General features: G+C 51.6%; 1 protein-coding gene across 2 annotated transcripts in view; it reads left to right on the top strand.

Moving 5' to 3' along the window:
- The first annotated feature begins 1,008 nt into the window (after nucleotides 1–1,008).
- The window catches only part of Lhx2 (LIM homeobox 2), a 33,187-nt gene continuing 10,105 nt past the window's right edge, over nucleotides 1,009–24,090 (top strand). Inside the window, exons 1-4 of one of the 2 annotated variants that reach the window (XM_045144240.1) lie at nucleotides 1,009–1,066; nucleotides 14,579–14,781; nucleotides 15,692–16,095; nucleotides 21,551–21,756. In XM_045144240.1, coding sequence (XP_045000175.1) covers nucleotides 14,582–14,781; nucleotides 15,692–16,095; nucleotides 21,551–21,756 — 810 coding nt within the window. In that variant the 5' untranslated portion in view covers nucleotides 1,009–1,066; nucleotides 14,579–14,581. Of the gene's footprint in view, nucleotides 1,067–12,867; nucleotides 13,053–14,578; nucleotides 14,782–15,691; nucleotides 16,096–21,550; nucleotides 21,757–24,090 lie in introns of those variants that run through there. The other variant, XM_004662789.2, reaches the window with a different exon arrangement.

Genomic DNA, 24,090 nt, shown 5'->3' with positions numbered 1-24,090 from the left:
TGAACCAGAGTTCATTGGTTCATCCTGTCTCCCTACCCCCTTCAACATCGCCTTACCTCGGTGCTTATTAGCTTGTTTTAAAGATAACGAAAAGGCAGCTGGGAGGGAAGTGACTTGTCCGAGGTCCCAGAGCACGGAAACGTCTTAAAACTGGATTCTGGGGGACCACTGTTGCAATCAGAGGGGAGGGATCACGAGTCCTCCAGAGCAGAGGTAGAAAGGGGAGGTAGAAAGAGTTTAGAGGGAGGGTGGGGGAAATGGTGAGGGCCAGCGAGGGGTAAAGAGCGTCAGCCCCACCAAGAGAAAGAGAGGCGCAGTGAGGGAGAGCTGGGGATTCGAGGAGGGAACTGGGACGCGGAAGAGACTGGGGATGGAGAGAGACCGAGGGAGGCGGGCCGAGCTGGACCGAGAGTCGGGCCAGCGGAGCCCGTGACAGTGTGGGCGCGGGGGCGGGGGGCGGCGAGGAGCGGCGAGCGGCGAGCGCGAGCGGGACGCCGGCGGGCGGGCGGGCGGGCGGGGCGCCGAGGCCAGGGACGCTGCGGTGCCGCTGCCACCTCCTCCGGGCTCTCGGCCGCCACCGCCGCCGCCCCCGCGACTCGGCCCGGCCACCGCCCCCGCCCGCGACCGCACGCGCCCGAAGCCTAATGACCGCGGCCAGCCCGCGCCGCCCGCCCGCGCCCACTCGAGGCGATCGGGGACGTCGCGCCGCAGCCCGGGTGGCAGCTCCCCTGAGCTCCACGGGGCCCTGATTGATTTGTCAGCTCCGGCGAGAAAAACCACCCCCCTCTGATCCACGCGCCTGCCCCGGCTCCCCGGCTGGCCCCGCAGGCTGGAGCTCCCGGCCGGCCCCAGGAGAGAGTCTCCTGTCCAGCGGCCCGGGCCCCGGCGCTCCTCTCCGGCCCTGGGGCTGCCCACGGCCCCGTCGCCACCCCTGGGCACCGTGCCAGCCTCACCGACCCTCACCCTGCCGCTCCCTCCTAGCCCGGCACCTCCGCCTCTGGCCCCCCGGCCCTGGCCCCGGGCCGCCCGCAGAGCCGGCCACACCCGCTGCCGAGGGCTCGTGAAGGTAAGTGGAGCCACAGCGCGCCCCGGGGCCCGGGAGGGATGCGCCTGGGGCGAGGGCTGAGCGGCGGCCGGACACCCGCGGACCGGAGCCTCGCAGCGGCCGCTGTCGTCACCTAGTTGAGAGCCCGGGAGGGTTTCGGGCGAGTTGAGAAAACCTGCTGGGAACTGGGTGATAGTGACTGGTCTTCCTGTCCTGGAAGTGGGGACTCCGGATCTCTCTAGGGTACCAAGCTCATCTGTCCATCTTTTAAGGAATTCTCTTCCTCTCACAAGGTCCTCTCTCGGTCTTCCAAGGCATCATTTTCCAATGTCTCTTTTAAGGACTCACCTCCACCTCATTGCGTCTGTTTTTCGCAACCAAGAAGGGAATCTCTGCCTCTTCCCAACTATGCACATTTTCCTCCCTTCCCCAATTTAGAAGGATTTCCTCCCTCTCTTTCTCACTCCCCAATTTAAAAAGAATTTCTCCCCCCCCCCCAATTTACAATGGTCTTCACCCGGTGCTCTCTCCCATGCTGAAAGCTAGACCCACTTCTCTGTGGCCCCCTTTACCCCACTTAATTAGTGCACATTCGATTTGAGTCTTCATTTGGGAGTGGGGAAACCTAGTTTTTTTGTGGGGGGAGTGTACGGGGAACTCGGAAGGCTGGGCACCCAAAGCAGGGTACCAGTATTCCATCTCTGCCAACAGGAAGAGGGCAGCTCCCACCCTCAGCCAGGTGCATGGGCATTAGTTTCTAAGGGATAAGAAGGGCAGAGTTTCCCTTGTAACAAAGAATTAAGGCCAAGGGAGACTGTCTCACCCTCTTCCACGAGAAAAGAATCCCAGCTTCTGGACAAGGGGCCACATCTAGCCCCCCTCTTGTACCATCTTAACTTTAAAATAGTTTAATGAACACACAGAGAGAAATCATTTTTCCCCCTGCGTGGTGAGCAGTCTACAAAGAGAAATGGGAACGAAGGGAATGAGCTTTAAGTCTGATCCCTGCAATTAGTTCCCTGGGATGGTGGGTGGGGGGGGACCTGGGAGCCTCAGTTCTTCAGATACAAAAGCATTTAGATCGCTTTAGACCGGTTAATCCTGAGTCTGGCTCGGGTCTCTTTTGTTTCCCAACTCCATTGTGGGTTTTGTGCAGTTTCTCTCTGTTCGCGTGATTGACTAGCCAATGGATGGTAATTATCCAAATGTCCCCTCTGTCCTTTGACTGACTTTTCTGTATTATGGGCAACTGTCATGCATTCTGTCATTCCATATCATATTACACGTATTATCATATGAAGTCCCCCCTCCTTTAAAGGAGGGAGCCTTGGCCCAGATGCTGCTGCTTTTAGAAGGAAGGGCCAGCACGATTTGGAATACAGATCAGGGGACGCTGGAGATGGGAGGTTGTGAAGGTAACTGGATTTTGCTGGCCAAGGGTGGGGTGGTCTCTGGGGTCGAGGTTATAAGGACTTGTGCTGGGAGCTACCAGTAGGTTTGCCAGGTGTATTCTTCTAGTCAGATCCCTGCAATGGTTTGAATAGGTCTGGGAAACCTTATGGAGGAACTTGGAAACAGTTTTTTTTTAATATCAGAAAAATCTGCATGATGGGTTCTTCTTGGTGTTTTGGGACAGCAGCCTTTGAGATCCCCAAATACACCTTATACCTGTGGCCCTTTATAGGACAAGTCCTTGGACTCTTGCCCTCGTTTGATGGAGGAGCCAGCTGTGTCTATTTCAATGTCCACCCTCCCCCTCTACAAGCTGATGTTAAAGCTCTGAGAAGGGACCAGCTTTTCCAAGGATGCTTTTGCTCAGTAAACTTAGTGCCCCTTGGTGCAATTGTGCATGCCATCACTTAAGAGGGAGGCAGGATTTATAACAAGGAGGCTTTGCAGACAGAGACTCTGGGGTCCTCTGAATCTGTGGGCAAGGCTAGCCTTTCTTCGCTAAAATGTGAGGGAAAAAGTGCTTCATGATTGCAATGGATATGAAGTGCCACCCAGTGTACAGCCCCACACTTAATTACTTTGTTCTTCATCAAATATATGAGCAATAAATTCTCCAGGAAGAGTGGTGGTGGTGGTAGTAGTATGTGGATAAATAGATGGATAGATGAATGCAGAGGAGAGAAAAAGCTCACACTCTTTTTTAAGACCACAGAAAAGACAGACTATTTTATGGGAAGCTTGATATACTGCGGCAAGATGCTTTGAATTTTTCAATGATCAAATATACATGATCAAGCTGTGCATGTTAGGGTGCGAGGTGCACTGACGGTCAATGGCTATTGATCAGGCTGTTAAGTATTTCTGCTCAGTTTTATAAATATAGATAGATCCCAGATGATTTAAAGAAATGGATAGCTGAGAAACTAGATTCTATGTTTCTTTGGAGAAGGGCAAATGGCTGGTCAATTGAAAAACACCTCAACCATTGTTTACCCTCACCCTGAAAATAAATAGCTTGGAAAATGTAAAATCCATTAGGAGACCTGATCAAGAATAGAGTGAAAATATTCTAAATGTCTTGTTTAGCCTGCCCAGAGAAATCATTTTACCTGGCCCAGCCATGTTCACAAGTTGAGAATTCACTACTGTTTGTGTCTGTGTGTCTGTCTTTCAAGCACATGCACAAACATACAGGTAATTTTGCAGACACAGTTTTGACCCAGATTGACACACTGCTGAAGGGATGGGGAGAGAGCCATTTCTGGGAGTGGGATCTGAGGTCTTTGAAGCCCTTCTGGTTAAGAACTGGTAAACCAGACACATGGATTTACCCAATTAACTAATTTCTCACTAATCTAAAGATCTATTTAGAAAGGTGTGGAGGAGGTGGAGGATGGAGATTTAAAGATAATCTCTAATTGGTCTGGAAAAATTCAGCCCATGATACCTAGAAACACTCTTTTTCTCTTTCATTCTCTCTCCTCATCTCCTATCTTCTTTCCTCTCTCTTCTCCCTTCCCTCTCTCTTCTCTCTCTCTTTCTTTCCCCCTCTCCCTAATAGAAATTAAAAGACTTGAAAGGAAGAGGCCATGTAAAACACGTAGGGAGAGGAGGGACTGAAAGTGAACTTTTAAATTTTTATTGTGCTGCATAGCAATCTCATTTGCAACCACTCAATTAGCTATTTTGTAAAAGAATCACATACATGGAAAATCAGCTTTCCCCCAGATTGTAAAAGAAGAATACAAACGATTGATAGTTATGATTTGTTTTCATACCTTCAAAAGACAGAGTGTAGATTTTTAGATTTTTCCAATCTGTAGAAGAATCTTCCCCAGTTATGTCCCCCTCACCGGAGGAACCCTATTGACAAATCTGCTTCGAAATGGAACCGAAATTGGCATCTCTCAAAAAAGTTGATCCACCCTGAAAAAGGATGAATCAGTCCTGATTGGGTGGACATGCCCTTTCACCTCCCCACGACTGACCTATCACTTAATTAATCTCTCCCAGACGCGGGGCTGTTGACAATGCCAAAGATAAGCGGTATTTGGAACAAAGCAGGAAGCTTTTAAAAGAACAAGCCACAGTGAGGCTTGAGGCTCTTAAAACAGTATAAATTGTCAGCATTTGGATGTAGGGTTTGTTATAAACTAGCTGAATGTCAGAGATGGTCCCATCTTTGCTAGAAACTTTCTGTCTTTCTCTAAGCACTGATGTCTCTGTCTCTCCCCTCTCTGCCTCTGCCCCCCCCTTTATTCTGCCTTTCCCTCTCAGACCATTCCTAACTGGCTTCTTGAAAATGGCCCTGTCTTGGGCTCCTCAGATTAAAAAAAAAAAAAAAATAGACTGAGGACCATTGAGATGGTCAGCTCTGGGTGACAAAATATTGGCTGCATTACCTAGTACCTATGAGGAAGCACATTTGTGTTGGAGGTACCTTGGTGACATACAGGGAATAGTTCATTAATTAAAAGACTTATTAATTGCTGCCCAAATTACTATAGAAAAAGAATCTGAGAGTTTATAAAAGATGACAATTCGTTTGTTGAAAACATTTTCATAAACAGGTCCTAGAAAATGTGTTCCTTTTATTCATGCCTCTATCGTCAACTATTCAATTGAGCTTCAATTAATGGTAATATATGGTCTGGGATCCTTAGCTGGGCCGACTGATGGAAGAGCTTTGTTGAATCTGGTGCAGGTGGCACTGTTTAATAAGCACAGGAAGGAGTGAATAATGTAGTGCCTGCAAAGAGAAGTAGATGCAAAATAGATCGCTCTAATTATGGCTGCCCCCAGAAATGGAGATGCAAGCTGAAATGGCCAACTAGCTGGGAAATTCCAAGTCCACTGCTTTTTTTTTTTTAACTTTTGAGGGCTGACACAGTAGCTTAAAAGTCAGCATGGATGAGCTCATCTGATTCAAAACAAGCACAATTTCAAAACCTGCGTGTGAAATGTGATGACCTATCAATGTCTGCCTTAACTGTAGAGTACCCTTTACTAGAGAGTCAAATTCATTTCTAGCACAGGGCATCTGGACATTCACTTCTTCCTCCCAGAGACCCACACAAGCTCATTACAATGAGTTTTCATGTTTCATTGTAAAGTGTCAGGAGATTTGTTTGTGTTGTTTATGTTGTTTTGTTTGAATTTCTTTATGCTTGAGAAAGTGAGTCTATAGGAAATCAAAGTGTGGATACTTAAACAAACAGAATTTCCCATATACCTGCAAGGGTTCTAATGATTTTCATTCATGCAAAGATAATCGATGGGACATTAGTTGTTTTAATTAATGGAAGAATAAAAATGTTGGGGGAGGGGGTGCCAAGGGGCTGGGCTTCAGCTGAAGCATGAGTGGGCAATGACTCATTCCTCACCTAAAGAGACAATGGCAATTCCCAAACCACAGTAAAAATTTGCTCATCTATCCAAGCTGTGGACATTTGGGCTAGGGCAGGGATAGAGGAAGGGTCTTGCTCAGACTGCAAGGTGAAAAATGGTAGACATGTTGGCCTTTTCCACTTCCATCCTCACTGTGCCCCTTGGCAAGGAACTGGGTCTTAGACTCCAATATAGAAGATGAAGCCTCTTACTTCCCAAGAAGGTGCAATTTGTGTCGGAGCACCAGTGCACTTACTGATGGTGAAATAATGGCAAGAGCTGGGTAGCCAAAAGCAATATCTTTCAGTTTGGATGGCGGGAAGACTGGTGTTGAAAGGATGTGCTAGGGATAGGATGATTTGTATGGCAATGACTCCAGCAAGTGGTTGCAGATATTCTCTTCCGATGGGAGATCCAAAGAGGAACCAAGCCCAGCCCTTCAGGTAGCCCTCCCCTCACTTTGTTCTATGGAAATGTTTATCAAATCCACCTCCAGGATAGGGAGCATTGGCTGGGCAGCTGAGTCTATTAATGCTGGTGCATATGAAATTCATAAAAGATGTACTGAGAAATTTGGGCTTCAATATGGAGTTTAAGGTGTACTGCATTCAGAGAGGAAGAGTAGAGATGTCTCTGAGTGAAGAAAAATGGTGGTGGGAAAATTTTCCAGTATCAACTGTCAACTACCCAGGGATTCATCTACTTCCTTCTCTACCTCCACCTCCACTCCCCACCTTTTCCCAGAACCCTTTTGATTCTCATTTAAGCAAATGTGGTTCCCTGCATGAGGAAATTTATTGCTGGTGTGTGTGTGTGTGTGTGTGTGTGTGTGTGTGTGTATTTCAGTATGGAAGACTTCAAGAGCAGGGGTTAGCAAAATATCCTTTCCAGGACTGGCTATCATTCTAGACTAGTTTAAAAAGAAATTCTCTTCAAGATACAACTATAGTTAACACTGTTCTACCAGATGAAATAAAATGGCCTCTTGTTGCAGTATTTACTTTTGTTTTTCTTGCATGTCAATGTATATCTTTGTGTGGGAATTAGTTGTGGAAGGACACGATTAACTATTGTGTGTTTGTTACAGTTGGTCTTTAAGAATAATCTGATCTAGCACATTTATATTGTTGACAATGTGATTTGAGGAGGGTCCAGATACAAACTTTCCACACCCTCATCAATAATGGTAAATTGTTTTGTTGAGGTGAACAATCTCTGACCTAGTATTCATATTTCTTTTTACCAATTCCCTGTAATAAAATTGAACATTTTGTCACCACTTTGAGAAACACTGCCAAACACCTTAAAACACATGTCACATGCCAGCAGCCCCTCATTTCCCTCCTTCGGGAGTTTCTACATCTGGAATCATAATCACAGATAAAAACCTTGACAAAATTGCATCTGAGCACATTCCCTTCCACAGCCCTTACTTTCTCATAACATTTAATACAATATTAATACCTGCTACCGAAGGCAGGAGGGAGGAAAAGGGCTGCCAACCTCCACGTTTCCTGATGCATCATGTTCAAACCTGAAATTCACACTTCGTGTTTCATTTTAAGTTCAGTGCATTTAACAGGGCCCTAGAGAGAGATCCCTGGTTAGTTCCCCAACCTGCTCAGCTGACGCCCAGGGAGGCAGTTTCAGAATTGTTCAGATCGCTGCAGGGAGAAGAGGAGGAGGAACTGGGCTCCTGTCTGCCTGAAACAGGCTAAGCCACTTCTCTGTTCTCATGTCACAGACATGGGGCTCCTCTTGAAAATAATGAAGGCCCCACTGATTTTTATTGTCAATAGTGGTGATCAGCAGACTCTCTGTATGGTGTGACCAAAGCAATGAGCTGATTTCATAAAGAAAGAGCCATGCCCGCTCAGATTTGCCTCTGATGGACACCCTCTCACATCAGTATAAAACAATTCCTCCCCCACCCCAATTGCTGAACCAGGCCCACAAGCCAGGAAATAGGGAGGGTTCTTGTTGGAGGTACAGGGCTTTTTGCCATCCCCTGGTACCCTCACCTCACCTTTTCTTGGAGATGTCCCCCGCCCCCTTCATGCTTGCATGGTCTGGAATCACCATTTCTCTGTTAGAAACAGAAGTTACAGATAGGGAGAAAGTGCAGGAAGCAAACTCCACTGAGGGAGACTGGAGGGGAGGGGGTCTTCCTAGGAATAACCTAGGAATGGACTTTCAAATGTTGGTGGCTTTGTTCAGCTGAAGCTGTTTTGTCATCAAAATCAGGATCAAAACAGACCAAGTATACCCCTCCCCCTTTTAAATGTAAGCATCTGGGTTTATAGAATGAGTAACTAGTACTAGTGTCCTCAACAGCAACCCCAATTGGAGTGGGAGGAAGGGGAGGGAGAGAAGGAGAGAGGGAGAAGGAGAGGGAGAGAGAGATAGAGAAGAGATCCCTGAGCAAGACCCACTTTTGTAAGCAAGGAGTGTAATTTGTTGAGAGCACGCAAGCTTCAAGCACAGAAGACATTATACTTTACTCAGAGAAAAGAAGCAACAGAGGCAGGCAACTGGCCCTGCGACTGCAACCAAAGGCTTTAAGAAAACAGTTCTTTCTGCTTCAAGACAGGTTAGAAATGTTGCTGTGGCCCTTTCCTTCCCCACTGTTGTTACTCAAGAGGTTTACCCCACCCCAAGCCCCAGCACCAGCCTTAGAGTTTGAGAGTATCCATTGGTAGAAACAAAAGTGGGGACCCAAACAGGAGAGTCAGGGGCTAAGGAAGGCGGCTCCCCATCACCGAGCCCTTCTAGGATGGCTCCCCAAACCCGCGTTTCCCCAGCCTGCCTTCTCCCTCTGGGGAGACTCCCGGAAGGCTGCAGAAATCTGGGCGCCCGTTCGCTCGCTTGTCAAGAAGCAAACTGTCTTCACATTCCCCAAGCGCAACATCCCTGCCTAGGAAGAGGAAGGAAAGAGGCAAAATAAATAAAACCAGTTAATGTTGTAGTTAACTTGCAAATCAAGTAAATCTGTTGGTGCCGTATTTGAGAAATAAACCATCAGAGCGTCACAGCAAACACACACTTCTGAGCGTCTTCATTTTGATTTAATGGTATATCAGCGTCAAGTATCGCTTCCTCTGCTGGTATACTCGGCCTGATGCCGCGGGAGGAGGGTGCCCATGTTTATCACCGAGTGAGATGACTAATTACACCTTGTCAATCACCGGCTATGAAGACATAAAACCAGCGCGCACAATGAAGTAGTTGCCTGCAGCGTCAATTAGTTGGTGATTCCGAGGTTATTGCGTGGCCCTGCTTTGGCCGCCTCTAATAACGGGACAGAGCGCCGGGAACCGCGCGCTGATCAATCACCCTCCTTCCGCGGCTCCCCCGCGCCCTCCTCCCCTCCTCTCCCTCCTCCCCCAGCACCCCCCCCCCCCGCCCCTCGCCGCCCCGGTCCGGCCCGGCCCAGCCTCACTTTCTCGGGGAGGGAGCCGCGCACTTCCTCCCTCCGTGGCCCCGGCTGGCTCGGTGGCGCCGGCAGCCCCGGGAGCCACGGGAAGTTTGCGCGCGGCAGCTCCGCAGCCGGCAGCCGAGAGCCGCGCGAAGCCTTCGGGGAGCGCCCGGGCTGGTGGCCCCTTTGTTGGAGGAGGCGTAGAGGGAAGCGCTTTTGTTCTGAGTTAGTCACGGTGGCCGGCTGGAGGCTGCTACCTCATTATGCGCCGGGTCTGCTTGTCTGCGACGGAGCAGATGGTGGGGAGGTAGGGAGCGGCAACAGTGGCCAGACCTGAATTCCCTTCACCTGTCACCTTGCACAAAAGGCAGGTTTGGGGGGGGAGAACCTAAGGGTTCTTCCCCCCTCCACCCCATCAGGAGAGAGGGTCGAGGGGCCCGCCCTTTCCGCCGCCAGCAAATATGCCAGTTACCTGTTCATGCCTGCGCCCCCAAGCCCCTTGTGTTTCCCTCAGCTGCGGCACCTCTCACAGTGTAAATGTCACTCACGTGTCAGGATATGTGTTTACAGCCTGTTCCTAGCCTTGCTCAGTCTCCGAGGACAGGGCTCAGTGGTTGCGCGACGTCCCCAGGCCACTGGGGGAGATTAGCAAAGTTATGGGTCCTCTGCACCTTGGGGTCAGGGTGTCCAGATGCCTCCCTGAGGCGGGAGATGCGCTGAGCCTCTAATAGACAGCAGCGCAGCATCCCAGCCCGACGCAGAGCGATACAGGAGAGCGCTGGTTAGGAACCCCCGACTGCCAGGGAATTCAGCAGGGCCTGTCCAACCACGGATGGGAGCTGGCGGTCAGAGAGGTGGCACTGGAATCCTGTACAACTATGTATGGGATGAAGTGAAGAGCCCCAGGGTATGTTTCTGTGTTTCTAGGAAGCCCCCCGCCCCTCCAGCTCCTAAACTAGCCCCTCAAGCCTAGTCACCACTATGGACAAATACTCCAACGTGACACCCCCCCCCCCTTAGGCGACCTCAGAATGAACTCTGGCAACTCGCACATTAGATGTTCATTCCCTACTTTTTTTTTTTTAAAGTGCCCCCAGATGAATCAGTATAACATGACTGTGTGTTCGTGTAGGTGTTAGTGTACTTGAATGCTGGACATGTGCTGGACATGTGCAGGTGTTGTGTGTGAAAATCGGCAAGACTGGTTCTTCCCCGGGGTAGGACATTTGAGCACGGTCAGAGTTTACACTCATTCTTGTAACTTCAAGAGTTTTTACAAATATTTCTGGTGGAAGTGCACGCAGGGATTAAGTAGCTGTGCCTGAGCCAGTACACAACTGTTACCGTTCGGATGTGTGTGTCCTGCCGGGCACTGGCCACTTCTACGTGATGCATCCATGTAGGCTCTAGCCATGCATTAGTGCCAGCCGTGGTTTTGCCAACAAATTTGTGCTGACTGTATTTTTGCCTAGAGAGGTGAACGTGAGCATTTGCACACACAATCACAAATGCATGTGCATTTGCACACATGCTTGCACATCGCAAGCACATTGTATGCTTATGTGTGTAAGTTTTGTACAGTTTGTGGAAAGTATGACTTCACGCTATCTCAACTGTAAGGTACACTGCAGGACTCTTGCCTTTGTCGGTGCCTGTGCTTGGGGCAAGTAGATTGACACGTCAGGCCAGCATCCCACTCCCATCACACGAAGGCAGTGAAACCCACCTCCAAAATGGACCCAGGAAATTGAGTCCTTTAACTACTAACTTGCTCATTTCAGTTTTTCCTCCACAATCACTTTTTACTTCCAAAATCTTTGCTCCATTAGACACCTGACAATTGCAAGGATTTTCCCTAAGAGACTCCAGCCAGAGGTATTTGCTGTGCAGACCAGATTATTTTTGATTCATTGTAGCTAGGTGGCTGAGTGAACCCCCGATATCACAGGGCTGGGGGTGTCAGTGGCATGGTGTGACCATAGACTATGGTCTTTAAGAACCTCGGTGGTGACGAATAGATCTTAGAGTTTGGTTTTGAATAGGAGAGGATTAAGGAATTTGTTTAGCGTCAACTATATTCCAGGCATTTTACGTACAGTTTCATTCATGATCATCAGGTCCACGTGGAGGGGAACCTTATTGATCTCCATTGAACAAGTCAGAAACAGGCTATGGGAAATTGACTCAGTTGTTTAAGATTACACTGCACAGAAATGGAAGAGCGGGGACTCGAACTTCTTGCTTTTCTTAATTCCCAAAGATCTACTTGCCCCACTTTTCCACACTGGAGACACAAGGGAAGAGCCAGAAGGAATTACATGTTTGGCCATATTTTGGACCCTAACTCGCTTCATGAAGTAAGGATACGCTGGCAGCTCTCGCGGCTCTGGCCTTTCTGGCTAGGCCAGGACCCCAGGAGGCCCATGCCACTGGCCCAGGTGAAGGCTGGCCAGAGCTGGGCGGGAAAGCGGCCCAGGACTCTCACAACTCTGCCCCAGGCCTTCCTTCCAGGGTCTCCCTAGACGGTTCTCGAGGCTAAGGGGTATAATGAAATGAGACCTCCTCGAGCATCCTTTGGCTGAGCCAGTTTGGGATGGAGACAGCTTGGAAAGAGGGTTTTTCTTCCAGAAGAAACACAGGAAACTGTTCGTAGCTTAAAAACTCCAAACCCCCGCGCTCACCCTCCTCCCTCCCGCCCGCCTCCTCCTCCAGCCTCGCCCACCAGCTCCCACCACCTCCTCTCGGTCTCTCCTCTCGCCTCTCCCCTCCCTCTCGGGTCTCCCGCCTTCCCGGAGCACGCGCTGCCAGGGCCTGGGGCGCCGGGCGGCCAATGGCACGGCGGCAGGACGTGATGTCAGGCGCGGCTGTAGAAAAGGCGCGGAGGCTTGCGCTGGCGCGGACTGCAGAGTCGGGGCTGGGCTCGGCGCGCGCTCGGAGAGCCTTGCGCGCTGCAGGGCCAGCGGTCGCCGGCTCCTCCTCCCACTCTGCTCCTCCTCCTTTTTCTCCTCCTCCACCTCCTTTTCCACCGCCTCCTCCTCCTCTTCCTCCTCCTCCTCTTCAATTCTCCCGGTGGCTCGGCTCGGCTCGCTGGCTTCGGAGAAACCCCTACTCCAATCGCCGACTCAGAGCCCAAGAGGGTCGCCTTTGGCTGAGGGTACACCCTAGGGAGAAGAGGGGTCCAGGCAGCTGAGCCGCCGCGGGCACCTAGCCGCTACTGGGCGAACCCCGACTGCAGCCGTAGCCGCCCGGGGCAGAGTTTGCGCCCCTGCTTTGCGCCCAGGGCGCTGAAGCCAGGCGGGCGATGCCCGCGGCGTGAAAGCGCCCGAGGCGGGCGCCGACCTCTGCCCTCATCTCCCTCTCCCCTTTCACCCTCTGCCCTTGTGACCCTGGCTTTGGCGCCGCCGCCCAGGCGCCCAGCGATGTAGCTGCCCTCACGCCTCGGCGGGAGGCGTCCTGGCCCGCGGGCGCCCGGTGCCCGGAGCCCGGCCTGGGGGCGCAGCCGAGCTCGGGCGGGGCCGGGGCCGTGGTGGCGATGCACTGGGCCCGTTAACGCCGGGAGCGCCAGGCAGCTGAGGCGAGGGGCAAGCCCTTCCCCGGAGAAGCCGCGCCCCCGGCCCCGCCGGTCCCGCCGCGATGCTGTTCCACAGTCTGTCGGGCCCCGAAGTGCACGGGGTCATCGACGAGATGGACCGCAGGGCCAAGAGCGAGGCTCCTGCCATCAGCTCCGCCATCGACCGCGGCGACACGGAGACGGTAGGCGCGCGGCTGTGGAGTTGGGACTGAGAGCTGGGACCCGGCCGGGCTGGTCAGCGCCTCGGTTCCCCAAAGTTTGGGGAGAGTCTTTCGTGCCGCACGGGACTGAGCGCTGGGGATTCTAGGACTGGATGCAAGGCCCATAGCTCCAGGTTTGGGGGAGATCAGGCCACTGAGGCGGAGGAGGGACTCAAGATTGAAAGCTAGATCCCGGACCCCGAGAGTGGAGGAGGACTGGAGAAGTGGAAGCGAGGTCCCACCCGCTTCCCGGGTGGCTTCCTTCTCACCTCGCCCGGCGCTCGGGTTGTTAGCGCTCCTTCTCCCCTACACGGATCCCGGCTGCTGGCGCCACTGCCCCGCCTCGCCTCGCCTCGCCTCGCCTGGCCTCGGGAGCCTTGGAGCTCCAGCGGGTTTGGGTCGCTCCCAGTCTGCTGGCAGTGGGGGCTTGCTTTTGAGCACAGTTCTGGGCCCTGAGACTTCTGGGCCATCACTTTTCGATGATCCTGGTCGCTGCTCCTGTGGCCGGTCGGACTTGGCCTGGCCTTGTCTTGGAGTTCAGGCTCCGGCCTGGCTGTCGCGGAAGGAGACTCCATTCGATTCTTTATACCTGGCTCCGTCGTCCCAGTTCCACATAGCCAGCTCCTGGCCCCAGACCTCCCCCGGGGCTAGACAAGCAGACGCTGCCCAAACAGCGGGGCTCAGAGTGACCTTTTGAGACCAAAGACGTTGGGTTTCTTCTGGCCGAAGCTTCTCCTTGTGAGAGCTAGAGCTGCAGGCCAGTGGCCTCCTGCTCTCTCGAGTCCTTCTTCTTGGCGAAACCTCCTCTGATCAGATCCTTAGTTTGGTTAGGGGAGGATCCAGGTTGGGCCTGCCTTGCACCCAGAGACTTTGAGGGTGCTGCTGTACCTCACTAACCATCTCACCAGACCCAAGACGGCCCCAGCTGTTGTGGCAGAGGACCAAAGGTTGCTGGACCTGCCCTAGCCTACACCTTTGGTCTAAAGATCCAGAGATCACCAGGGCCAGGTACCACAAAACCTGCTGCCTCTCTGAAGAGGAGCATGTTAAGAGGGTGACTGAATGATCACCTTATCTTACTCCTTGACCCTGTTTTGGGCCCAACTCTTTTAAGAAACAGTTTGGAGAATACTTTTAGAGGGTTTGGCTAGAAGAGCTCCCAGCTCCAAAACATTGCTGAGCATTTCTTGGACAAGGTGCGGGGCTGGGTGTGGGGGTGCCGCAGGAATGGAGATACATAAGGCCTGAAAACATGTAGAACTAAAGCTTGAGGCTGGGGCTTGGGCCTGTGTTGCCTAGGGGTGAACTGTGGGACCTCAGCCCTTGGCCTTTAGATTTGAACCTTTTGGGAGTGGAAAGAGCAGGTTACCACCCTCCCAAGCTACCTCTTAGGCATTTGGGGGTAGCCAACACCACCCAGGGAGCTGGAGGGAGGCTGGTTTCTTTGGTGGTAATGCAGTTGCTGACTGATGCTAGCACGGTGGTCTCCCGCCATCCTCCCTTTGCAGACCATGCCGTCCATCAGCAGTGACCGGGCGGCACTGTGTGCTGGCTGTGGGGGCAAGATCTCTGACCGCTACTACCTGCTGGCGGTGGACAAGCAGTGGCACATGCGCTGCCTCAAGTGCTGTGAATGCAAGCTCAACCTGGAGTCCGAACTCACCTGCTTCAGCAAGGATGGCAGCATCTACTGCAAAGAGGACTACTACAGGTAGCCCCTACCCAAGTCTCCCACCCCCACAAGCTTTCCCTCTCCTTTTCCTCCACTCCCAGTAGAGGCTATTTTACCAGGACTGCCCTTCTCCAAGCCAGCATAAATTGAGTGACAACTTTTTAAAACAGCAATTTGAAGCACACTTGGAAAGATACATGAAGCATAGGGACCAGGAAAAAAAAAAAGCTGAAATTGCCCTCCCCTGTGAGCTTAGATCATAAGAAAATTTGAGTGGGGGTTCTCATGTCATTTTCCCTTTGAAGTTTCTTGAGTCAAACAGAGGGGTTAGAAGTAGGCATCCCCATACCAGGTCAGCTTGGCTGATGTGAAAGAAAGTTGGAGGGAGGGCTAGGGTAGCCCAGCGTTTTTGGGTCTTTTGGAGAGATGGGAGTGAAAGCTATCTAGGATTAATGAGTAAGAATCATTTAGAGGCTCCACGACTCCCCTTTCTCCTCCTCCTTGGTTTTAGGATCTGGTTATGTATGTGTCCCCTTCTTCTTCTTTTTATTTTTTTTCTCCCCTTCCCTGTCTCTGTGTTTCTTTCAAATTACAATGGGTGTATAGGATTCCCAAGCGCTGGTCTAGTGGGCAGGGCAAAGATTGAGAAAATGGGTAAGCGGAAGAGTTTCTTCCTCTTCTAAGTGCAGGTTTTCCTAAGACTTGATCAGATTTTGGGTAAGACAGAAGCGCCTGTAGGCGTGAAAATGGTTAGGGAAACTTTCAGGAGAAGGCCAGGCCTGGGTTAAGGTCGAATTTCCTCTCCATTTATCCTCCCAATGCCAGAAAGGCTGTCCAGCTTGAGATGGGGACTTTTCCCAGGGGCAGCAGCGTTACTTAGATGAGGGATATTGGGGGGGGGATACCCAACCATTTGTCCCCACAGCCCCTCCCTCCATGGTCCCTACAGGCGGTTCTCTGTGCAGCGCTGCGCCCGCTGTCACCTGGGCATCTCGGCCTCGGAGATGGTAATGCGTGCTCGGGACTTGGTTTACCACCTCAACTGCTTCACGTGCACCACGTGTAACAAGATGCTGACTACAGGCGACCACTTTGGCATGAAGGACAGCCTGGTCTACTGCCGCTTGCATTTCGAGGCTCTGCTGCAGGGCGAGTACCCTTCACACTTCAACCACGCCGACGTGGCGGCGGCGGCAGCGGCAGCCGCGGCGGCCAAGAGTGCGGGATTGGGTGCAGCTGGAGCCAACCCGCTAGGTCTACCCTACTACAACGGCGTGGGCACTGTGCAGAAAGGGAGGCCGAGGAAGCGCAAGAGTCCAGGCCCAGGGGCGGATCTGGCAGCCTACAATGCTGGTGAGTGCGAGGCGCACCGAGCGCCCCCGTCGGGTTGGGGGGAAAGTGCGCGACGTAAACATCTGAGAGAGACTTTAAGTGTACGAGGCATACAAGGGGGTACGCTGGTCCTCCACTTCCCTGGCCCTAAGTACTCAGCGACCTGACAGAAGGATCATTAGATTATCCCCCTAGGCTCCAGCCCACGCGCCCTCGGCTAGAGCGATAGGAGAGTTCATGGTTAGTTCCTCGCTGACCCAGGTGCAGGATCTCTTCGCGGAGAAATTGTGGTGCTTTTTTTTTTCTTTTTTTCTTTTTTTTTTTGGAGGCTGCTTTTTGGTTTGGCTCTTTCCGCCAGCTTTGCTGGGCAGAAATCACGGGGAGAGAAAGCCAGGCGACGCCGACACCAAACAGGCTCTGGGGGTGGCACGGCGGAGGGCCGGGAACTGGAGCGACAGCCCAGCAAAGCTGGGCAGAGAGGGTCCCAAGAGAAAAGGCTGGCTGTGGCCGAGGGCGCCGAGTTGAGTTTGGCATAGAGCCGGGTCCTGTGAAATGTCCCAAGGGCTTGCAGTCTTTGGGAGCTCGGGCTTCGGAGCCTTTACTGAGCAGACTATGGATCCGGGTGCCTGGCCCAAGCCTCTGACACCGCTGGGTTTTCTCGAGACTCCTTCCGAGTTCCCGACCCTTTAAGGCCGGCTGCGCTGACCGAATAAACCCGAGCAGGCCCGACTTCGCGCAGAGGTGGAGTGTGGGGTGTGGGGAAGGCCCCTTTCGCATTTCCGGAATCTTTGAACCCTGGGCTTTTCTGGGAGAAGTTCTGCCCCCTCCGCTCCCTCCTGGCTCAGGACAGCTGCGGAGGTTCTGAGACCCAGCCACATCAGCCAGAAGTCTGCAGGGCCAGGAAAGGTTTATGACTCCGGGCTTCCGAACTAGAGGTCATTTGCAATTATTTTTCCTCTCCGTTTGAGACATGAGATCCAGAGATTTTTGTTTTTGTCCTCCTTTTCCCCTTACTCTAATTCGCAAGGGTCTAGGGGAGAGAAACAAAACCAAAACAAGCCTAAGGTGGCTAGGGGTTGAGGTGGAAAAGGAAGAAGTCAAGATTATTTTGTTCTTGATTTAAAAATCGAATCTGTTTCGAGGGAAATGGGGAGGGAGTGAGGTGGGCCCTCTTTTTATTTCGGTTCAACGAAATTGCTTGTTAGAGGATCCTGGGACCCATGTGGAATGGGGGAAATACAGTCCCAGTTTGGTAAATAAATGGTTGAAGTGGCGGTTGGCTCAGCGATTTTTGTTGAGAGCACTTCCATCCTCACCGCCCACCGTCTCGAAAATAGACTAAATCCGACCCCCCTGGCCTTGCTTTCCCTAAACCAAGTGGCCTCAGTTTATCAAGTGAGGTTAGCTACCTTCGGCAGCAGCGTGGGGGAAGGGTCTACTCCAAGACACCTAGTGTGTGGGGAGTGGTCTGATGTTACCCTGGGAACGCCAGGTTAGCACCCAGTTTGGCAATGTGGAACAAAAAGAGGGTTTCAAAAAATTTTTTTTTCCTTCTCCTCAACCTTGGCCTTTCCAGAAGGCAGAGAAATGTAGCTGGAGACTTGAGTTCCTGGAGGAGCTGGTTTTTACTCTGCCACCTTATTTTTTCTTTGGCCTCTCTCTTTTCTTTCTTCCTTTCTGGTCTGGTGGTGGGGAGAGACCCTCTCTCTACCCCACCTCTGTGTGTGTGTGTGTGTGTGTGCGTGTGTGTGTGTGCTTGTGTGCTTGTGTGTGTGTGTGTGTGTCTTAGTTTTTTCTGTTGTCTTGCCTGCCTCTCTGGCTTGGCCCGCCTGGAGTCCCAGCCCAGGGAGGAATGGCGCTCAGCCCACCGGCACTGGCTTTGCTGCTGGTTTATTTGGGGCCCCTGGGACAAGGTTGGGAAGAGACGGTGACTCCTCGTCCTTGTGGGATCTAGCCGGGCCCCCTTAGGTCTGTCTTTCGCTGCTCTCTTCCCTCCCGTCACTGGCAGGCGGGAAGTGGTAGCAGTGTGGGCTGGGGTGGGGGGTGGGCAGCCCGGACTGAAGCGCGGGGACGTGGAGGGTGCTGTGTGTAACGACAAGAGTCCGTGTGCTTGCTTCTAATTGTGGGGACACACTCTTGCTTGTGAAAGTGTCCCGCATCCGAGGCCAGCCGCACTGACCCCGTGCAAAGCCGGTCCCTCTGGGGGACAGCCCGGCTGAGGACTGTGGGACTGGGCACTGCGTGGAAAGGGACGCCGCGTATTGCCCCTGGTCCTGGGCTTCTGGAAGGACGCCGCGGATCAAAAAGTCCTTCCGGGGCGGGGAACGCGGCAGCCCTGATCCAGCGGCCCTTCTATGTCCCTGCACGCTGCCCCTGCCTGGGAAGCCCGACGGAAAACGGCCCCTGATCCCCGAGCCTGGGCTGCGGGTCCTCCCGGGGCGTACGATTGGCCGCCGAAGCGGGCGAGGCACCCCGGGCCCCCGCACTGCGCTCCGCGGTTCGCGCGCCACGGCCGCGGGAGTCGTGCAACGATCGGCCGGCGGGCTCGGCCTCCCCCAGCCCCAGCTTTTTGTGTGTGTGCCTGGCGGCGTAATTACTGATTTGATTCCAATCCATTATTTAGACAATTGAACCTACAGTCTCGTCTTTAGTAAAATGAGGCGAAGTCAGATTTGATTACAGGTTCAGTCCCAGCGACAAGAGCTCGAAACCCGATGGGTTAATAACAGATCACGAGTAAATTATTCATGATTTTACGAGCTCTTTAGCTCCATTGAATCGGCCTAATTGAGAGGAAAAGGAAAAAAAAAAAAAAAGAGGAGAGAGAAAGCCCCGGTTCTCCTCCTCCCTTCAGCTCCTCGCTCCTCCCCGGATCTGATCTTGGGGAATCTCGACCTGACCCCCAGGCTTTGGGGATGAGGGGGCTCCGGGGTCCCCGCGCCTCCCCCGCCACCCTGGCTCCCGCCGCGCAAATCCCGGCCTCGGTCACCCGGGCCAGGCCTCGGTCCCGCCGGTGGCTCCGCTCCCTGGCCAGAAACGGCTTTTGGAAAAGTCCTGTCCCCTAGGGCCACGATCTCCTGGAGTCTGGAATACAGTTCACTCACCCGGACCCCCACCACATATCCCCCTTATTTCCGGGACTTGTTTTCCTCTTGGCTCTAGTTTTGTATTTTTTTTTTTTTCAGTCTTTGTCGCTCTCTCCTCAGTTTTCCCATTCTCCACAGCTTTCTCCCTCTATTTCTTGTTCCTTTTTTCCCTGGCCCTGCCTGTCTTCCCTCCCTACCCCCCACCTTTTCTCTCTCCATTCTCGGGCTACCTCCCTTTCTGCCTATCTGGGCTCTTTCTCTTTCTTCTGTACCCTCCCCCCAAGGTAGGCGGCTCTCAGGGCACATCCCTTGGGCCTATGGGGCGCCAGGGTCCCCATGGAGCTCATTAACTGCAGTGAGGCCCAGGTGGGGGCTGGGCGAAGGGATGAGCCCAGAGATCCCCGTGGGGAGACCTGTCCCACCCCAGCGGTGCTGGGGACTGGTGGGGGGGGGGAGAGGAAGGTCCATTCCTTTAGCGCATTTGTTGCAGCTTCTTAGGATGAGGCCCCCAGTCATCCTGAAATTCTAAACTCTGAGTGTTCTGGATGGAGTGAGAGACGGGGACTTGGATGTCCAGTACCCGTGAGAATGGATCCTGACATGGTGTACCACTGTGTACAACTCCAAGGTTTGGTACAGGACCTGAATTTTGTAAATTCTTTCTGCAGGGCAAGGACACTTGGGGAGTGAGAAAGGGAGGTCACCCCAGCACTAAGAGCAGTGTTCCCAAATTAAATAATTAATTTTGAATTTTGGGCAAACTGTGAATATACTTTAATATGAGTATTGCTGTGCAATGTTTGAATTTTAGATAATGCTTAAAATTTTAGTGTAAGTATATCCTGTGTAATATTTGAATTTTAGATAAATAACCAATACATTTTTGTATGGATGTATTCTGTGTGCATTTGAACTTTAGAGAAATAACAGATTAGTATAGGTAGGTCCCATGAAATATTTCGGACATACTGACAGTAAAAAAAAGTATTTCTTGTTTATCTGAAATTCAAATCTAACTGGACAACGTGCACATTTATTTGCTAAACCCAGCACTTTGATTATAGGCATGTGCTATGGGGCAAGATGTCTTCCTAGTTCCCCACTTTATGAAGTCTGAATTTGAGCTTCTGTGAAGCTTGCCTCAAAGTAAGACTTTAAAGAAGGATGGATTGGGACAAAGCCAGGGGTCTTGAGAGGGATCCTGCAAGGCCCCACCAACTGCCAGGTGGTTGAACAATTACTTGAGACCTGAGGTTTAGACCTCTCCACCCCCACCACCACATTCCCGCCTCCCCAGGCCCAGTTCCAGGGCCCTTCAGGATGGAGAGGGGCTCCCTAGAATCTTGCTTCATCCTGCCGCCTCTTTTTGCAGTGCACCTGAAGGAAACTGGGGGGACTGTAGTGTTGATTCTAGGCACAACTGTGTGCAAGTGGTTTCATTGTCCTTGACTTTCCATTCTTTACCTCTAAAATGGGAACAGTGATAGTCAGCTCTCAGAGCAGTAATGATGGGACATTGAGTCATATAAAGCCAAAGCCTAAGACAGGAGTCTAATGTCTGTTAATTTCTTTTTCCAATTTTCTTCCCTTTCCAGTAAGACTCTTCAGCTCTCCCCCCCACCTTCCACCCCAGACTGCCAGGGAAAACAAACCCCTCATGGGGCAGTGATGAGGATTAAACTCTAAAATGCAATTTCCAATTTCCTTAGGCCCAATGCAGTATGCCCAGGGGTCACTCAGTATTTGGGGATGTGGGAATTGATGAAAATGAAGCTTCAGTCAGTAACTTCTGAGTGCCAGTGCCAGACACTGTAAGGGGAGGTGGAGACAGCTGTCTGTTCCTTAGAGAGTGCCTGGGAAACGGAGTGTGAACCCTCGGACTTGGGCAGTCAGGTCTGCAGTCCAGTGACTTCTCTCTCTGAGTTCCAGTTCCAGTGTCTGTAAAAGGGGGGAATAATTCTTGACTCGGAGGATTGCAGTGAGTGTCCAATGGTGTGTTCGTATAACTACAGCCTTTTAGCACATCATGTGGAATGCAGTAAGCCATCAACAAGTTGGAGCTGCTGCGCTGCTATTGCTACTACTGCTGTTGATATTATTCTTGCAAAGCGGTAGCTCAGAATGGTTTTTGGATTCTCCCAGAGCTTAGATTGCATCCAGTAATTCCTAGCTCAGAAATCCTGGGCAGGTCACACTCTTTGACCTTCATTTTCTCCTAGTTTAAAATGGAGGTAAAATCCCCCATCTCAGCGTGGTGCGCCCAGCATAAGACCTGGATTCCCAGAGTAGACAGCTGTGTTTGGCAGGCGGGTGGAGAGGGTGGGGACTTGGACCTGGCCAGTCAGGCTGGGTCAGGAAATTCACCTGCCACTTCTGCGTCCCTTCCCCAGCGCTGAGCTGCAATGAGAACGATGCAGAGCATCTGGACCGGGATCAGCCCTACCCGAGCAGCCAAAAAACGAAGCGCATGCGCACCTCCTTCAAGCACCACCAGCTTCGGACCATGAAGTCTTACTTTGCCATTAACCACAACCCCGATGCCAAGGACTTGAAGCAGCTCGCGCAAAAGACAGGCCTCACCAAACGGGTCCTCCAGGTCAGCCAGGGCTGGGGTTGCGGGAGGGGCATCTGTAGCTGACAGGGCCTGGGTGGAACCTCACACTGACCAGGGCTTTGGAAGACCCTCCTATCCCACATCTCCACCCTCACCTTGATCTTTCTCCACCTCTTCAGACGTATTTGAATTCCAACCTTTCCCCTCCTCACTTTACTTATTCCCTCACTACTTAAATGTTCAGTTTTTCTGTGTGGCCCTCTGTCTGTTAAGTCTTCATACATGATTGCCTTTCTTCCTTGTAAACATTCTTAGTTACACTTTTCTTAAAATTAATTAATTAATTTGCAAGGAGAGAGGAGAGAGAGAGAGAATGGTTGTACCAGGGCCTCTTACACTGCAACCGAACTTCAGACACATATGCCACTTTGTATGCATCTGGCTTTGCATAGGTAATGAGGAATCGAACCCCAGGACATCAGACTTTGCAAGCAAGCGCCTTTTAACTGCTGAGCCATTTCTGTAGCCCCTTAGTTAATGTATATTGCTGAAGTGATTCTCAGACATGTTTGTGTGGTAAGAAGTTCAAGCATGTCATGTGAACACACTGCTCCTGCTTCACCCTCTTCCAAGGCACTGCTGTTACTACTTTGCTTGCTTTCTTGGTGGTTCTTCTGTTTTCTTCTGATAGCTCTCTAACATATCTCCTACTCCGCTTTCCCTCCTGTCTCTCAGACTCTCCAGGAAGCATGGTTTGGTGGTAGTGTGTGGTATGCCCACAGATCTGTGGAGTGTGGTGGTGGTGTGCTAACCTAATGAGATAGAGCTGGAGTGTTGTGAGACTAAACAGAATAGTTCTTATAAAAGAGGTTCTTGATAGATAGGATTCAAAATTTTCACCATATTTCCACAACCCTGAAGACACTGAGAACTCTGGAGGTGGAAGGGTGAAAAAGGAGAAACACTTTCAAGTTTCCTTATGGCCCTGTGGCTTCGCCTTGGGCCAGCAAATCTCAAATCTTTGCTTCTCTCTGCCTCTCTCTCACTGTCTTATTTTGTGGTCCTAAGCAATCACAACATGAGTCTTCTGAGCCCCAGTTTCTTCTGTGTGAAATGCAGACAAGGGGTCACCCATGCCCCAGGGAGGTGCCATTGAGATGATGTAGTGTCACCTTTGATGCCTGACACTTGTTCGGTGGATGTCTACTGTAGTATTGGGTCAACTAATTAGCTGAAAATATTTCACATGAATTTTTATATTTATATTTATTTATTTGAGAGAACGAGACAGAGAAAAAAATAGGTGCACCAGGGCCTTCAGCCATTGCAAACGAATTCCAGATGCATGTGCCATCTTGTGCATCTACCTTATGTGAGTCCTGGGGAATCAAATCCTTTGGCTTTGCAGGCAATTGCCTTAACCACTAAACCATCTCCCAGCCCTCATATGAATTATTCTTATGGTTGCTAGTCCTCAGTTTCTCCTTCATACTGCGCAAGAGAACACCACTATTTAATGCAGTTTCCTCTTCAGGACGGTTGGTCATAATGCTAGGTAGTGATGCCATGTTTAGGTTTCAATCCCACCACTCATGAGGCTCAAGTAGAAGGATCACAGTGAGTTCAAAGCCAACCTGGGCTACAGAGTGAATTACAGAATAACCTAGGTTAGAGTGTGACCCTGCTGCAAATAAGTAAATAAATAAAATAAAATGAAAGAAGAGAGAAGAAAGAAAGAAAAGGGAAGAAAAGAAGACTGGATGGGAGTGAGGGAGTAAAAGAAAAACCACGAGATAAAGTGAGCGGACCCGTGGTGTCATCATAGGGAGAGGTGCTGGCGGCTGAGATGCGATCTTTAGCCCCCAGGACGGGGATTGAGGGCTGCAAGGTGCTGTAGAGGGGCTGATCTGATGAATCTGGAGGGTTGCACGGTGGTTGCGTCAAGAAAGTTGCTGCGACTGCCAGGAAGTAAAGAAAAACAAAATGAAACCAAACTTTTGTGGCGTGTCAGCTGTGGCAGGTCGGGACTGTGATGTGGACATTAGTGTTGATCTGATCTAGGAGATGCCTTGAGTAAGGGTTAGTTGGTGGAGCAGGCGCTAAGCAACCGAAGGGTACCCTCCTTCCTGGGACTGAATGACGTGGGGAGGGAAGCGAAGGCGGGCCAATGGGATGCTGGTGCGCCTCTCTGGTCCCGCCCCTTGCCTGGAAGGCTGTGAGCTGTGGCCCTTAGTCCCCCTGGCGGGGCTGTAGGATAGGCATTGCAGTCCTTTCCTTAAAATGGCCTTCTTGAAGCTAGGGGTCCTCTTAGTGCCCTCCTCTGCCCTTTAGCGTTGGGCTAGCCTTTTTGTCTGGGTAGTACGGTATTTCCTCAGT

The sequence above is a fragment of the Jaculus jaculus genome, chromosome 1, assembly GCF_020740685.1.
Source record: "Jaculus jaculus isolate mJacJac1 chromosome 1, mJacJac1.mat.Y.cur, whole genome shotgun sequence".
NCBI lineage: Eukaryota > Metazoa > Chordata > Mammalia > Rodentia > Dipodidae > Jaculus > Jaculus jaculus.
The sequence above is the reverse complement of the archived record's forward strand: the minus strand, read 5'-3'. Positions and strand labels throughout refer to the sequence as shown.